This window comes from Hylaeus anthracinus, unplaced genomic scaffold (genome assembly GCF_026225885.1).
Source record: "Hylaeus anthracinus isolate JK02 unplaced genomic scaffold, UHH_iyHylAnth1.0_haploid 11989, whole genome shotgun sequence".
NCBI lineage: Eukaryota > Metazoa > Arthropoda > Insecta > Hymenoptera > Colletidae > Hylaeus > Hylaeus anthracinus.
In genome coordinates, this window is record NW_026534337.1 from 15767009 (window position 1) to 15783265 (window position 16257).

The 16257-nt window shown below is 45.2% G+C and overlaps 1 protein-coding gene across 5 annotated transcripts in view; it reads left to right on the forward strand.

The window, feature by feature from the left end:
* LOC128887495 (zeta-sarcoglycan) overlaps positions 1-16257 on the forward strand; it is a 137713-nt gene that overhangs the window by 79290 nt on the left and 42166 nt on the right. For 4 of the 5 annotated variants that reach the window (XM_054143470.1, XM_054143471.1, XM_054143472.1 and 1 more), the window contains exon 3: positions 8207-8265. In XM_054143470.1, the coding sequence (XP_053999445.1) occupies positions 8207-8265 (59 nt within the window). Of the gene's footprint in view, positions 1-6380; positions 6548-8206; positions 8266-16257 lie in introns of those variants that run through there. The other variant, XM_054143473.1, reaches the window with a different exon arrangement.

The window sequence follows — 16257 nt, forward strand, 5'->3', positions numbered from 1 at the left end:
TTCCAACGAATTCCATCGAAGCGCGAAAATTCGAAGGCGTATCGTTTAATCGTCGAATAAATCAAGCTTTATCGCCGGACGGATATCACTGATAAATGAAAAATAAGATCTCTCGATTACCGATGTACAACGATTCTGTTACTCGCATTGTCGCCAACGCCATAGATCAATTTTCACGCGCTCGCTCGTTGTCGAGGGGTTAAACGCTTTTTCCTCTCTCTCTTTTTTTTTTTTTTTTTTTTTTTTATTGTTTCGTGTCCGAGAAATGGAAAGAAGTTTTTCGATATCCCAGCGACAGGTGGAATAAAGGGTGCCTCGATCTCATTCAATTACTCTCGAGTCACGAACTACGGTGCGCGTGCCAAGCGAATTGTTGGCAATACGTTTTCGGCTCGGATATGCACCGTGGAAGAGCATTGATAGTGAATTCAGCGCGAAGTAGCCTCTCGGGACTGATATCGTTGCGATGAATCGTCGATCATTGCCCTTAAAACGATCCGACGAGTGCTGCTCGAAGGATCATCGGTGACTACTGCGTATAAACACTACGGATCGCGACCAATTGATTTACCGATAAGAGACAAAAAATTCGTTTGGATTTTTTTATAGGAAAACTAGAGAGCGAGAGAGAGAGGGACAAAAATGTTTGAAGAAGACTAGGACTTTGTGTCGCATAAGCTAATGACTGATAGCGCTACTATCGTAAAAACATAATTTATGAATAAAAAGGAGGATTTTGTCTTGCATCGTGAACGTCGCTTAGGAACATTCTTTTCAACTTTGCGCAGTAAAAACTGTGAGACCTTCCACGGCTGGGTAAATTTATACAAAAATTAGGTCGCAATTAAAGGACCATAACCTCGCCGATGTAGTTTTTAGAATGAATTGAAAGACGAACTATATAATCGGAGCGCAAAGGAGCTTCTACATATTTAAACGGCTTGTTCTTTTTCTATATTAATACTAAAGTGTTCGTGTACTATTGTCTGTCTGGTAAACGCAGAATAATAAAAGCGGAAACGACTGGACGCAACAATATTTTTTTTCTGCTTTTTAACCGCGATAGCCTCGAACAACGCGTACTCAACGACGAGTTCCGGTGAAAGGGACAAAGAAATAAACGCTTTCTCGATTTAAATTTTACGGGCGCCGCACCGTGCACGCAATAACGGCGCGATTCGGAATTTCAGATTTACGATGAACATAATTTCGAAAACAGCTGGGTACGCGGTGATTTGAAGCGGTTGTCGCGGCCGTTTCGGGCTTATGTGCGGCGAATGAGGCGACGATAGATATACTGCCAGAGCGTATAATGGATAGCGTACATGTTACACTACCACGGCGAATCATCGATCATTGCCTTTTAATAGCTCAACCTATGTGCTACTTAAAAGGGATCGTGACACTCTATAGGGGATAGGTCTAAGATAAATCGTCGTCACTGCCAGCTTAGAGTCAAGTATGCCTTAGCCCTTTCCAGCGTCGAGCGCTTGTGTCGTCGCGTGTGAGAAGCTGCGCTATAGTTCCGCTTTCTATGCACGGCTTACAAATACCCTCTTCCTCTATTTTTCATACAAATATATCGCGAAAAATGCATCGCGACCAAATACAGGCGCGTTCAAAAGCATCGGGCACATTTGTTACGTGTTCTCGTCCAATTATGACAAGGAGTGTGACACGCTTCTTTAAAAATATAAATGAACTTTCGAGTAAAAAGATTGCGGAACAAATCGATTCGCGAAGAAACGGATTCTCCGAGAATTCGTGTTCGATTCCCCGAACGAAAAAGTTCGTCTCGCGCGTACACGCCTAATTAATCGCATGTAAAAGTTACCCGTTTTCCCGAGAGAAAAACCACTTCGCGTGTCTAGTTCGCGGGGCGAAGACACAGCCCGTACTCGTATCTCGATGGGAGAGTTCAAAGATTGGTCGAGAGAACGGACAAACACTTAGGTCGGACCCGGCTAAGATCGAAACAGAGTGAAAGGATACCAAGTGTTTCTCCGTTTCTGTGGAAAAGGAGCTCGGATATAGGCAAAAGGGGACAACAGCCGAGGCGTTCGCACGGCGAGACAGAGAGGAAGATCCTCGCGAGTAGATAGCAGTCGGGTGCCGAGCAAACGAGTTTCGTCAAGTTTGGACAACACTTTAACCGTTTACCGAGTGCGGGTACAGTAGGGGCGGGTTTAGTCTCGGCTGGAAGTGACTGCGCGGGGCTGTTCACCGAGCGTTATCCGATGCTGGCGAACCGAGCCAACGTAAAACTGTTGACCGAACCGCTGCTTTTAACCCCGCGGACCGCACGACAGACCTCGAACGGGGTAAATACCTGGCTCTCGTTAAGAGAACCGCGCGTACACGGCGTCGGCGTACACCACTTACGTCACGCCGGGATTAGCGCGAGAGCCTGACGGCTACGTAGACGCCCGACGATCTCGTCAAAGTTCTTTGCGAGGCGGTTTCCACGCGTCGCGATGACGCCGTTGACGACCAATTTATGCGCGACGAGGCCAACTCTCTTCTACCCTCGACGATTCCTTTGAACCTTGCTGGTCCTAACCGTGCGATGATATCCGATCGAATTTAAAAATAACCTAGTTTGCCGGCAGTCAGACTAAAGTAGCCCCTTAATTAGTAGTAACCGGGTACGTCCAATTTTTCCTTGTCAGCGAAATTCACTTTCCTCTTGTTTATTCTACTTGCCCGAGCAGTCTCGCGAAAGTCGTTGTTCGAGCCGGCCGGCTTAGAGTCCCTAGGCAGACTTTCGCGAGTAGTAAACGACACCGCGAGAGAAAGAGAGAGCAAGGGAAAAGGGATAGGAGGAGGAGGGAAGTTGCACGAAAACCGGGAGGACCAAGAGGCAGCGTTGTTGGCGAAGAGGAAGAGGAGTCACGAAGCGGCTATAAATACGCTGCGCCACCTGCACCTAACGTCCACCTACGTATAGACCAGACAGAACCAAACCGTGGTGCCTCGTTGCCAGACCGGCACGAAGCTGAACACAGCACCTACTCTCGCACGAGTCCAGTTCTCGGCCCCGTTCTTGCTCGAATTAATGCATGAAACTGTTTTTCTTTCGCTTCGTACCGCAAAACATGTATATGACTCGACAAGGAGAGTCGAGAGCTAGTCAATTATTCTCGAATTTGTCGAATACGTGTCTGCTTCAACGGGCGAACAAGTTCCTATCCGAAACGTATCACCTGGAATACGATAGTCGGAGGTACTGTTCCAAAAATGTATGAATCTTTAATCGAGGCCGCGATAACGAACAGGGAACGTCAAGATCGGAACTTAGCAAGGTTTGGATAATAGAACTTTTGCCCACGATGTTCAAGATAGAATAGAGAGGTATCTTGCTCGACGTGAAATTGAACATGCACGGTCGACCAATAGCGACGACTAAGTAACTCCTCTTACAGAGCTGTACAGTTGGAGTCGCAGCCTAATGGCTTCGTTATTTTTATTAACATTCTTTGCCAGCCTCGTGTTTGACTTATTTAAAAATGAAAATTCAACTTACAAAATATGCATAAGGTCGAACCTTGTTTTGGGGCGTTCAACCGTATACAAGTTCTCTTATCGACTTCGTGCTATGCCAGCTACAATTTTCTGGACCTGCAACCCCGTAACGACGACAGTTTATCGTTGAAGCGTCTGAGCGAAAGGATTCCCGCTGCGCATCGCGTCCAAACAACGTGAAACCGGATCGAGGTTTACTTTATTCATCCGCGGTACGCGTACAGAGAGAATAGCGAGGTAGACGTTGCGCGGGATAGAAGGTTACTCGATGCTTCCCGGGCCAAAGCCTCGGTGCACGCGATATCGTCTGGTTCTGGTAAAGGAACGGTAATGAAAAAAAGAAAAAAGAAAAACATGCTGGAGAGGCAAGGAAAATAAAAAGCAAATATTCATTGTGCGACGATATTAAAAGCGGCAAGCACCGTGGGCGCACGCGCGCAACCGATGACGGTGTTTAAAAACCGAAAACAAAGCACGCGGCTTGCGCCAACCCTCTACGCATTGCCTTTTAAATCCGACACCCTTGAGCGCGAATTTTAAGCAAACAAACACCTATCGAATGCATCACGGATAAACGAAGGGCGACCGGTCTGAGCGAAAAGCAAAGAGGACGGAGCAAAAAAAAACCATAAAGTGTTCCCACACAGAGAGCTCAGCGAACGAGGAGGAAAGGCGAGGAGTTGGAGAGGGAGTTGGGGTGCGGTACAAGGGTAGTTTACTACGAGCGTGTTAATTAAACAAAAAGCCACCCCGTATACCAAGCTAATTAGAGTAGCTCTCTTACCAACCCGCGCGTTCCTCGCTTCAAAAATATTTTCCTCCTGCTCCTTCGCGTGAGAGCAATCCTTGTTTCTTATTTCCCGTGCGCCGTTAGATTTTCCTTACATTTTTCCCTTTGACATTCTCTCTTTGCTGCATTTCGAGAATTCGTCATGCGCTACCAGACGTCCTTACGCGCGGTCCTTACCGCGACGTTTACCGTGCATCGCAAAATAATTTTGAAGCGACAACCGACGATCTCGTGGGTTTTAACGCTAAAATTACGAACGATGATTTCACGCTATTCGAACATTTGATGGAACGGTGGTTAATATTTCGTTGCGCGATATTGTTGCTCGGGCGTCGGCGCGGCGAGAAGATTAAACCGTTCGTCCATCGAGGCGCGTTTTATTCGATTCAGGCGGCCCAGTCTCACGAAGTGGCAGATTCGGGGTGAAAACGGGCCAACCGCGATTAGGATTCGCTAACGCAGCCGCAAACAAACACTGCGGTCGGAACGATGGTGGACAGAAGGGCGAACATAGGTGCGCGGAGAGCGCAAGAAGGACGGATAGTAGGATGGTAACGGACAGCAGGGAACAGAAGAGTGAAGAGGAGGGAGGAAGGGAACGGCAGAGGGTTGAATGGAGAGAGAAACATCTGCGATCGGATTAGCGGTGAACAGTGGCGACACTTCCGGGTGATTAGGCTGATTCCGCATCTACTCTAAGCCCGCGCTTACAACGCTGCAGTTCGATGGACCACCAAAGCTCCAAACCCTACAATCCATATTACTGCTTGCTCCTTCTATTTTCCTAGGAAAATTATCTTCTCGTCGTTACTTTAGAACGCACAAAATTTCATTAATAACATCGAGACCCTGTTTGCGGAATTCTTCGTATAAAGAAAAACAGAGGTCACGAGTTTATGTACACACCCATCCGTACATATCGATAGCCATATCTCAGCCGTTACATTTATTTTTTCAGTCGGATAACGATTACAAACACTGGCCTGTTTTCGACCCGACTAGGTGTACGTGTCCCCTTAATTCTCATTCAGCCCCACCGGTACCAATATAGCCCGCAAGCCGGTCACCCGTTCCTACCGGAATTTATTCAAAACGAGCGATAAATCGCCGACACGAGCGACCCGACGCCCGGACAAATTCAATTTCTCACACTCCATACGAGGGATCCACGAACCTCGGTGCAGTCAACACGCGCTGGACAATTGGCCTCTAGGAAAGAAGACACGTTTCGATGTATTTCGAGCGAGAATAGCTGGATTCTCGTTGGGTATACGAGGCGAGAAAAATGTCGAGAGTTCCTAGCTGTTAAGTATGAAAGTATCTATTCCATCCTCGATTCCAAATTGTGAATGCAGACGTTAATCATTATTTCATTCGTAACGCGAAAAATTTTTGGAGCCACGCTATATATATATATATATACATTTTTAAAAATATCAAATACTTCTACGTTTATTTTTCTGATGCGATTTACAATGATTTTTTACCCATTTTGATTTTCGTCGATTACAGCGTCGTCTGTAAACCAAAATGCAAAAACTCGTAGGTCATATCGAGGTACTCTTTTCTAGAGAATCAAAAACTGCAATAAAAAATAGATGTTCCTATTTTAAGTTTTTTTATGTTCCCCCATCCTCACCCCCAAGAGAGTGGCGAAGGGCGTTCAGTTTGGTATCATTGGATGTCCCCCTTCGTGACAAACAACTTCCATCGACCACTTTTTTTGATCCGATGCATAATTCTCGAGATATTTCAATGTCTTCAGATAAATCGTTCACCCTGTATATGAAATGCCTACGATCGAGTAATTTTCAACTTGTCCCGTCATTCTGTCCCGCAGCTTATTTCGGTAGCGAGTTTTCCTTCTTGTTCTCGTTCTTCGCCGCGTTCGTTCCCTCCTACGCTCGGGATCTCTTGTTCTTACCCGTTTCCGTGGCGAGCCCCACCCTGGATGGCGAGGAGAGAAACGGGTGATAGCGATTCTCGTGCCAAGAACTACTCAGCCGGGCCAAACGCAACTTGGCCCGGGCACAATCGAGTGAAAGTCGGCGGGGGTGGAAACGCTTAACCCGACGCGAGTGAAAGTCGACGGGAAGAAAATAATGATAAACCGAGCGACGGAACTCGCCGGTCGCGTATCCATGTAGAGCTGGAAAGCGGGAAATTACGGTGACTGAGGGGTGACTCTAGCCAGGGGATGAATGTTACCGCGCAGCGTTCAGGGCGGATTAAGAGGTAAATGTTTGCGCGCCAGGTGGGTCGAGTTACGAGTGTCGCCGATACGATCTCGTCGTAGCCATCGCGATGACGAAACATTTTCTCTTTTCTTTCCAAACCTCGTCGTTCGGTCATATTCGTTCGCCACCGCTTGATGTACGCGGAAACATCTTAACCGCAAATCGTCGAACAATGGTTGACTCTCGTCGGACGTTTGCGGTTGCTAAGCGCACCACGGCTCTCCGCCAATTAACGAAAAGATTGAACTCGTAATAACGACGCGTCGCGGAACTACCACCGCGCGCAATCCTTTAATAATAACCGCGGCCGCTATTCAATTTCCGTGTGAATCGAAACAATTATTATTGTCCGAACGGGACGCGACTGGTGCGCGCCGCTGTCCACCCATTGTCCCGGTCACCGTAGACATTTCCATAACGATTAATACGGCCACCGTCGCGGTGATTCTCGTCGTTATCGCGATTCAGTAAAACGTAACCGGGTCTAATTTCGAAGCGTAAGTTCGCCGATACCGATCCAAAGTGGAGGAAGCAAGGGAGAGTTCTTGATTGGCTGCTCGCGATTCCCAATGCCGTGAATTTCATTTATACGACGCGAAAAAGAGAAACGCCAGCGTGAGCCCACTAATCGCTTTCGGAGGTAATTGTATCATTCCGCTAATAACTGGCGCGCGGTGGCAGCGTCGATCGGAAATGTAATTGCATCGTCGATAACGCATTCGGCGTTTCTCTGTTTGCTTTCGCGCCCCGTCCACCTCGAATCGCGGTACCCACGAGCGAGAAATTTGCCCAGCGAATCGCTCGCTCCTAAACATCTACTTCGCGGCTATTTTTCGCTACGGTTTAATCGACATAAATTCTGGTTACCTTCACCGGTGATGTATTCCACGGGGGTATTCCCAGATTTCATTCTCCGCGTTCCGTCGGTTCTTGCCGGTTATGTTAGGAAACGTTAACTACAAATTCGATATTCCTCGAAATATCGCCTCGTGGTAATACGAACGAGCCGGAGGAAATTTATACCGTCGGTTTTCTTTAGTGGCTTTATTGCCGACCGATGCCGTCAACAACTCCGGAAAACGATTTATCGCGCGATTTCCGATGGCCGGGCTCACCGAAGAGGAATAAGTATATCGCTTCCCCGAACCTTATATCCCCTGATATTCGCAAACGGGTGACTCCATTTCAACGAAATTAAATGTCGCGTTTTAAAAGTTGATACGGTCAGAAACGCGGCACCGTTACTGTCTCTGGTAATTAATTTATTTGTTTCGTCGGTCCGAGGAAACGACTCGATAATTTTACGGAAACAATGATCGAAGTAATATACTCTGTGATATGTGTAGTATCCGCGCCTCCCATACCCAACAATAAGGAGTCAAATAAGAACACGAAACGTAGGGTACGGTCGCGTAGCTAAAGCGGTCGACTGTGGATCCGAGGATCGTGGCTTCGAATCCTCGTGCCTTATTTTTCGTTTAGACTCCTACATATGTATCTACCGCGAGCATCAATGTCTGTCATGGAATGTAATACAATATAAATAATTCTCGAGACAAGTATTTAATTTACCGCGCAAACGAAGTGTACGCTTCACACGAGCCAGAACTCGAGGAAGTCCCTTGAAAATGTTTCACTGTTTCCTTTTTCTTTTCAGGCCGGCAACATTTACAAATCGCCCGAGGAGTCGCCGCATACGGAGCATAGCAGACTGAGGTGAGCTCCAACTTTTTTTGCTATACTTGCATTAGTTTAATCGCGTTCGGAAGTGCGTCAAACACTGCTGGTCAAACCACGCGCACTCCTGATTCTGTATTTCACACTGGGTGAAAATTTCCCGCGACGCGGGGAAATGGTATTTTATTCTGTTTTTTTTTTTTTTTGCAAGAGGAAGTAGAAAACCCTAAAGGAACGGTAAGTGTATAAAGCACGGCTACGTTATTTAACTCTCTCTCCCCATAAAGATGAACGATTGGAAAAAAATGTCATCGTTTCCGTATTTCACGCGAATAGTGGAAGGATTTGGACGGAGTAAGGAAATCTTATCCACTATGCGTTCAATATCGGTTTCTGGTGATGGCCGAGTATATTCTCGTCTCGTAATACCCATTCCCCGAACCACTTCCAAAATACAGTACCAGCGCTACTATTTTGCAGTATCGCTTGCTCGACATCCCTTTCTATCGTCGGTCGAAAATACAAAATTACTCGACTCGTATAAAGCAAATGAATTCCGTAATTTTCCGTTCTCTCGTTAGATTCCACGAATGGAATATTGAAGGGAATTGAGGGAATTGAGGGAATTATAGGCAATTGAAAAACCCGGTCTGACCATTGCGAATTCCTACTTGAATATTTTGTCATCGTTTTGACAAATTCGCGGATGAAACGACAGACTGATAGTAGGAATATCTTTCGAGTACACTCCGGTGAATCTATAAATTCATAAACATAACTACACATTTCCAACAATTTATTTCAAGAATCTGGGATATGAAGGTAGGCCAGAATTTATCCCCGAATATTCCGTAGTAATTAAAATGTTTTGTTCCAGTAGAATTGGGTAATTCAAATCGCGGTCGAATTACAATCCCAGCTTGAATCGCGGTCCTTAACGTTTTTTCTGTCTGTCACTATTTCCGGTGGCGTTATTTCGGCGGCCATTGTGATACTTTTAATAGGGAATCGGGGGTTTCGTGTCGACTGCGATGTAACTGCGGCGAAAGGGCGAGCAGACGGGAACGATTATCTTTCATTACACCTGCGATTCCCAGGTGCAATGTGTTCCAATTAATCGCAACGAGCGGGGTTAAAGTCAGCGAGCAACGAGGACGAAGCGGGACGGCATGGCAAGCTGGCCAGGCGTGGCACGAGACGCCGGAAGTTACGGGTCCCGGACGTCACGGATTCGAACGGGATTCGCTAAAAGTGATACGTGCTGGCGATACGCGTATAGAATTCCGGCGTCGAGTTTCGGTGGCCGATAATAATTTCTCGGTTGAAATGGCTCGTCACGTGTGGTCGCGCGTAAAAGCTGGTTCCGAACGGGTAGAGGAAAATTGTTCTAAAGCTCGAGATTAATAAAAAGAGTCGCTACATCTACAGGGAGCAGGGCGATTTTCATTGTAAACCAAATGACCTCTGTAAAAGCACATAGATAAAACGCGACGAATAAAGCGTTTACTCGTGTTCATTCGAGACATTCTTGTATGTACGAAGAATAGATTTCTGAATTAGTCAAATACACACGAGTATTGCCCGACTCTTAACCAGTCGGCTATCGCGTCCTCTTTTTAGAGAGCGCATCTATGTGTGGCGTGAGAATTAAACTACGACAGTTATAGTCGTCAAAGACTGAGTAATATTGGAACGCAATAATACCAAAAATTCATGTCACTTATACTTCTGCTAATCAAATTAATATGTGAAACATACTCTTAAATAATCAATGATAACTAAATTTTATGCACGACAGAGGATGACCAAGATAAATATACGTTACAAGTCACTGGGATAACTTGTGTGAAATATCTGAAATAATGGAATTAAATATATCGGATAACATTCGACCGGCAAGTGTCTGTTTGTTTCCTCTCCTAAAATACCTTAATAAATTGTATAACTTTTATCATCCTCGTCGCGATTAAATTATAAATTTCATCAAGCTAGTACGTTTCTTCCGTTGAACATTTATCATTAAAGCTTATTTGAGATTTCGAAAATGGTCAGGGTCATTGAAATGCAACGAATCACAACAGTTAAAGTTTGAGAAGGGGCGAGGGTCAAACCGGATATCAAGCGCACACGAGGGTAAAACATCGCGGTGAAACGGCCACGTTGTCTCGCTTCCCCTCTCGTCCATTACGTCGTCGTCCGCGTGATAAATGGGCAACTGAAAAAAATGTAACGGGACCGTGCAATTCTTTCTCTCGCGAGTTTTTCTCTCGTAAACGCTTCTTCGTCGACGACGTACAATTTTTCGTGGCCCACGCGAATAAATATCGCGATCCGTCACTATTATCAGTGCGCGGGAGGGAACGTCTTCCTTTGACTCATTAATGTTTACGAAACTCCATCGAGTTCCCCTCTGTTACCCTCGCATGCGCAGTATTCGGCGAAACGAGTTCTACGAGAGGAAACATCGCGAAAATTCAGAATTAAAGACGAGACGTCCGGCGCAGAGACTTTTCGCTATATATCTAACCCTTTGGTAGCAATGACATTTTCTTTATCTGCAGCTACTAAATACAGATGAATTTTCTGTGACTCGTGCATAGACTAGAACACGTGCCCTAAAATAGACAAGTTAGACATCATTTGAAGAGTTTCGGCTCAACGTTGCGCCTCGTTTTTGTGATAATTTTACGTCAGAATCGTATTCCATTCCATATTATATTCCATGCGTAACGTAGTGACTGCCGGTTGCTAATTTCCACAAATCTCTCAACGTTTCACGGCGTTTCTCATCCACCAGCGACACTGTTACGAAGTTTTAGCCGTTTGGAGAATACACGGGAAATCGCAGATGGCGTTTAACGCGCGTAACCTGCCTACAGCCGAATTTCAACTAAGAGATTTTCTTTTCGAATCGCTCGACGAGGCGTTCTCATTCGAAGGAAGTTAGCAAATGACTGGCAGCAGACGCGGGTTGCTAAATGACTGGCAGGCCCAGGGCACTCTATCTTCGTGTACAGACACGTCGCGAAACGAGCCGGAATTCCTCGTAGGCTGCTGCATTCGAAGCGCTTAAGCGCTCGTACGCTATATCTGACAAGCGATTAGTTATGAACGCGCGATTAGACCATAGGACTCGTGGATTTTCGTCCATCGTTCTCTGAACGGATTCGCCTGAAAAGACGCTCGTATCCAGATCAACCGGGAATTTCTCTAGCGGGCGTCGATGTAGGTAATTGGTTCCGGCATGCTGCGAACTTTTAATTGGTTCCAGTCATACGTTTCGCCAGGGACGGACACCATTCTGCGGTTCGATGATTTTTCATTTCCGTTTGCGAGAAAATCACCGTGAAAAATAATAAGCGAGGATCGAGGAGGGCTCGGAGCCGCGTGACACGTGAAGCGGCAAGATTTCTAATCGGGCGCTGCGACGACACTCGGTCTTTTACCTTGTTTATTTCTTTCGTTCGCTAGTCATCTATTCTATTAGCTTTAGGTTTTTGTTTAATTAAAAGTAGTATAAAAAAAAAAAAAGTGCAGAGAAAAGGAAAGATGCAAAGCCAGGAAAAACGGTAGCAGGGAAAACAAATTTTAGACTTACATTTAGAAGTCAGTGCCGGGTATGAATTATGGCATATAAACTTACAAGTTGAGTCGTAATAAGTTATAGGTAACATATCCTGGATATTATTGTAACCCATAACGGTCCACGGTAATCCATGGTAGATTTATCGGTTATTCTACCGTGTGGCCGTCGACATCACGAATAACGCGATGGTATGGTCTAAAAATTTAACAACTGTTGTATTTATTACCTTTCATGCCAAGAAATATGTTATCGCAAGAAGAGCTTTACGGATCGCGATGTAACGCAAAAAAAATTCTGTTTTCTGTTTGAATGATAACTATGTTTCTCGCAATATGCAGTTACTTTACCGATGATTTAATACTCCACGAGCCAGTCGAAAGGAGGTTGGCGTATTGTATCGCTGCGTTACACAAATTTGTTACACACTTGTAATGCATACGTACACGCTATGGCTCAAAATAATTAGGTATAACTTCGGTACTCTCGATGGCCTACTCAGCTTAATAACATCGCGAAATCATAAAGAGACTTTCGAATGACTAGAAACACTCGGGAGTGACGGATGATGCAACGGGGGTGGTTTATTTGTCTCTGTAGCAATTATATCGGGGGATTGTAATTAATATGGAATTATTGATAACAATACAATTTAATAATGTAGAGAAAATTCGCGAATATTATTTGCCGGATTAACGGATTATCAGCGATCTCTGGCGAGACGGACGAAGCAATTATTTCGAATTTATCGATTGTATTTGGGCTGATGATGGTTATGTAACACCGACGCTCGTTATATTCTATTGGAACGCCGACGCTTGTCTCTCTCTCTCTCTCTCCTTTTTTTTTTTAAATCTCGTTAAGAAAGTAATATTTTTTCGCTGGAACCAAAACTGTCCGCGCCAGGATTAACGAATTTCGCTGTCGTCGCCTTCCGCGCCGATGAAAAACGATTTTCTTGATCCTCGAAGATACAGTTCGGGCGCGGCTCGAATCCTTATCCCGTCGGATTGAAAGAAAATACCGCGATGTTATTTCAATCGCGCTCCATTCATCCCCTTGTGGGACTCTGATTACTCCCCATCGTTTCGTTCATTTTTCGTTCGAATACCGCGTTAAAACCGATCCCTTTAATGAGCGAAAACGACTAAACATTCCCCGTATATCTTGATCGGTAATTTGAGCTAACGGTGAACACGTAATTGCGTAGTTACGCGAAGTAGTTACCGTTGGTTGGTTGATAGTTCCGTGAAAGTTGTGAGCACAAAAAGTTAATCCGTAACTTTTAATAAGGGTAAATTGATGCCTCCATCCTACACCGAAGTGGAACCAACGAGAGAAAGCATACGTTCTCGAGGATGCTCGTTCGCCTGATAGTTCTCGGTACATTTTAGCTAATTAGTTAGCGACACGGTGAATGTCTTCAATTATTTTCCGATCTCGTCCCGATGCATGGATCAGAGTTTAGGCGTAATTACTTTCCGTATATTCGCGAATATCAGTGGACGGGCCAAAAATACCTACCAAACACTGTTCTTCCATGCGCGCATCAACCATATTGCTTCGAAATGCATTTGACCGTCCGATGGCGCTTTGCCAACACAAATCTGGCGACTTTCGCCGACATTCAAACGCTCTCCGTTCCCAACGAATAGTTTTTCCTTCCTCGTGTATTATTAAAATAGCAATTATCTCGCTAAACGGTCTTCTATAATTTCGCCGAGAGTAAGAGCACATTTACGTACGGATACACGTAGGTACATGCACGTTGTCGAACAATAAGCATGGAGTACACGCCTCGGCTGATGCGCCCCTCGACACGAGTGCCGTGGCTTGTTTCCAAGTTAAACTTGGAGACGTTCTCGCGTGCACGGTCGTGCAACGTTACACTCGCCGCGTAAATACAGATACGAATATAAACAAAACGTAAAATTAGACTGCGTGAAGCGTCTCCGCATTGCACATTCAATATATGAAACTTACAACCACGGTTCGATTCCGTCCATTCAACTCGTTCCGTTCGAATGAAAGAGACTGTACCGTGCAAAAATTGTGAAGCACAAACCTGTATTCTTGAAACACTGTTCATACTTGGGTAAATAGGACATACTTGCAAAGTTTCGAGCAACAGTCTGAAACTGTAAACTACTCCGTTTAATGCTCGTGTGTTTTCGGTGTTGCATTTCGCGCGAAGGGAACAAGGCGCTTCGGTTAAAGAGTTAGTTTATCGCGAAAGAGAACATTGAGTTTAATTTAAAGAATACGCGATGAATCGCGGAAACTTCGCCGAGTTATGGACAAATCCACAGAAGTTTTAGGCCGTCCTGAAACTATTCAAAAGAAACTGATTAATTTTTTTTCAATTGCAAATCTATAAGTTCGGTGGATTCGCCCTTGTATATTCTTGCGAAAAGCAGAGATCGAAAACTTGGTTTTACGAAAACTCTTCTCGGTTAGCACGTCTGTTCCCACGTTCTGGACGACAGAAGACCACATCTTGGAAACTTATTGTAAAGGAAAACTAGAGGTTTCGGGTGCATGGAACGTTATACCAAACAATCACAAAACAAGATCGAAATAATCAGTCAAGTTGGAACAATATCGAGATAATCTGAAACGCTCCAAGATTTACTCTTCGATTCGATACGAGAATTTCGTTCGTTTCCTTATCGTATCGCACGAGTTTAGCGTGCTCGGGAGTAATGCATCTTGTAAATAGGATATTCGCCTAACCTCCCCGCAGTAAGGTCGACGGTATCGTCGAGAATCGCGCGCCTTTCTGCACGAGCAAAGGCGACGAAACTCCAGGGAGAAACTTTGCGAATAAACTTTCCTCTCGCGAGACGGAGTGTGGCAGAAGAAAGACTGACAGCGAGAAGAACGATAGAAAGGACGAAAGAAAAAGCTATCCGGCCTGGTCGAGGACGCGGTGTCATCTTGACATAAAATATGGATTATTCCGGGCATTTGCATTCGGAAAATAAGCCGACGAACTCGCTGAACGTGGAATCGGATCCCCTTTCCTCCCTCCCGCCATCCTCTGTTGAGCTCGAGGAACTTGTCGCGGAACTTTCACGGTAATTATCGAATCGCTTGCCAATTCATCGGCAATTGACGCGAAAGCTACACCGTTTTCCCGGCCCGAGCAGAGCAAATAAAAATCCCCACCGGTTTCCCTTCAAAACAACTTTCTTCCCAAATACTCGAAGCCCCGAGGCCCCGATTCGGGATCTTTTCAACGGCAGTGCGCCGAGAGTCGAGGGATCCGTAATTAGATTCCTTCGCATTCAACGTCGCCGTGTGCGGCCAGGATTCGTCGATGTTAATTACTTTCCTCGGCGATGCTAATCGATCGGTACCACGGCGCATTTTCGACCGACGAAAATCACTGGACGCGGTCGTCATTGTCAGCGGTCACGCGAAACCGTTAATCGATGCTGTTGGCGTTGTTTCGACGATCAACCGTCGTCGATATTATTCTCTGTACGGGGAACTCGTCCTCTCGATCGCCGATCGACGGTACAAATTTGTATCCTGGAAGAGCCGCGAGAGTAATCGTTATTACTAGCGACATCCGGGAGCGACGGTGACAAGATTTCATTACTCGCGCGGAGCACGCTCGTCCCCGTTCTCCAAACCGATTTCGCGGCGTACGATTTCCGGTACCGCTCCCGCGACAGATGTTTTTCGATATATCGTCGATTAATCACGTCAGCCGTCCTTTATCGATTCACCATGCGTAGCGTGTCGCGTCACGGTTCATTACTTTATTCCTCTGCTCCGTTTGTTGTGCAGCGACCGCTTGGAATAATCGCTCGCTTAAACGCGAAACACGTGCACGCTAGGCTGAAACCAAATGCAGGAGTTGATTTTTGTTTTATATTTACTTTAGAAGTAATTCGAATACTAGAATGAAAACATGTCTTCCGAGCATTAGCATCGCAAAACAAAAACGTATATAAAGGACGCAAACAAGAAAGTTGCAGAAAGGGAGAATGAAGAAAAAGCAGAAAAATTCGAAAGGAACAAAGTTCTTGCGTTGTAGAAGTTGCGTGTTATTCTTCAAAATAATCCTGAACAAAGAGTGACACCCAACTTTTACGACGAAGGAATCTCGTACTCTACAATTTTTCTTCATTCTTTCTCTCTGCAACATTCCAACTTACGTTTCTTATCTACTTTCCTGTTTTGCAATACTAATGTTCGTTCTGGATCTTTTATGCCGACGTTTTATAATCTACATATGCAGACTATAAATTCCTTTCCTAGTAATAAACACGATTAATAAACGAAACTTCATCGTTCGCATCTTTACGACGAACAGCGTGTTCCGTTTCAACGATTCGTCGAAACGATCTTCAATGTTTCATTTAATTCTACAGTTTCGAAATTACATGTCGAGATTCCGACGAGAATTTCGACTATTCGACACACTGGAACGTATTAAT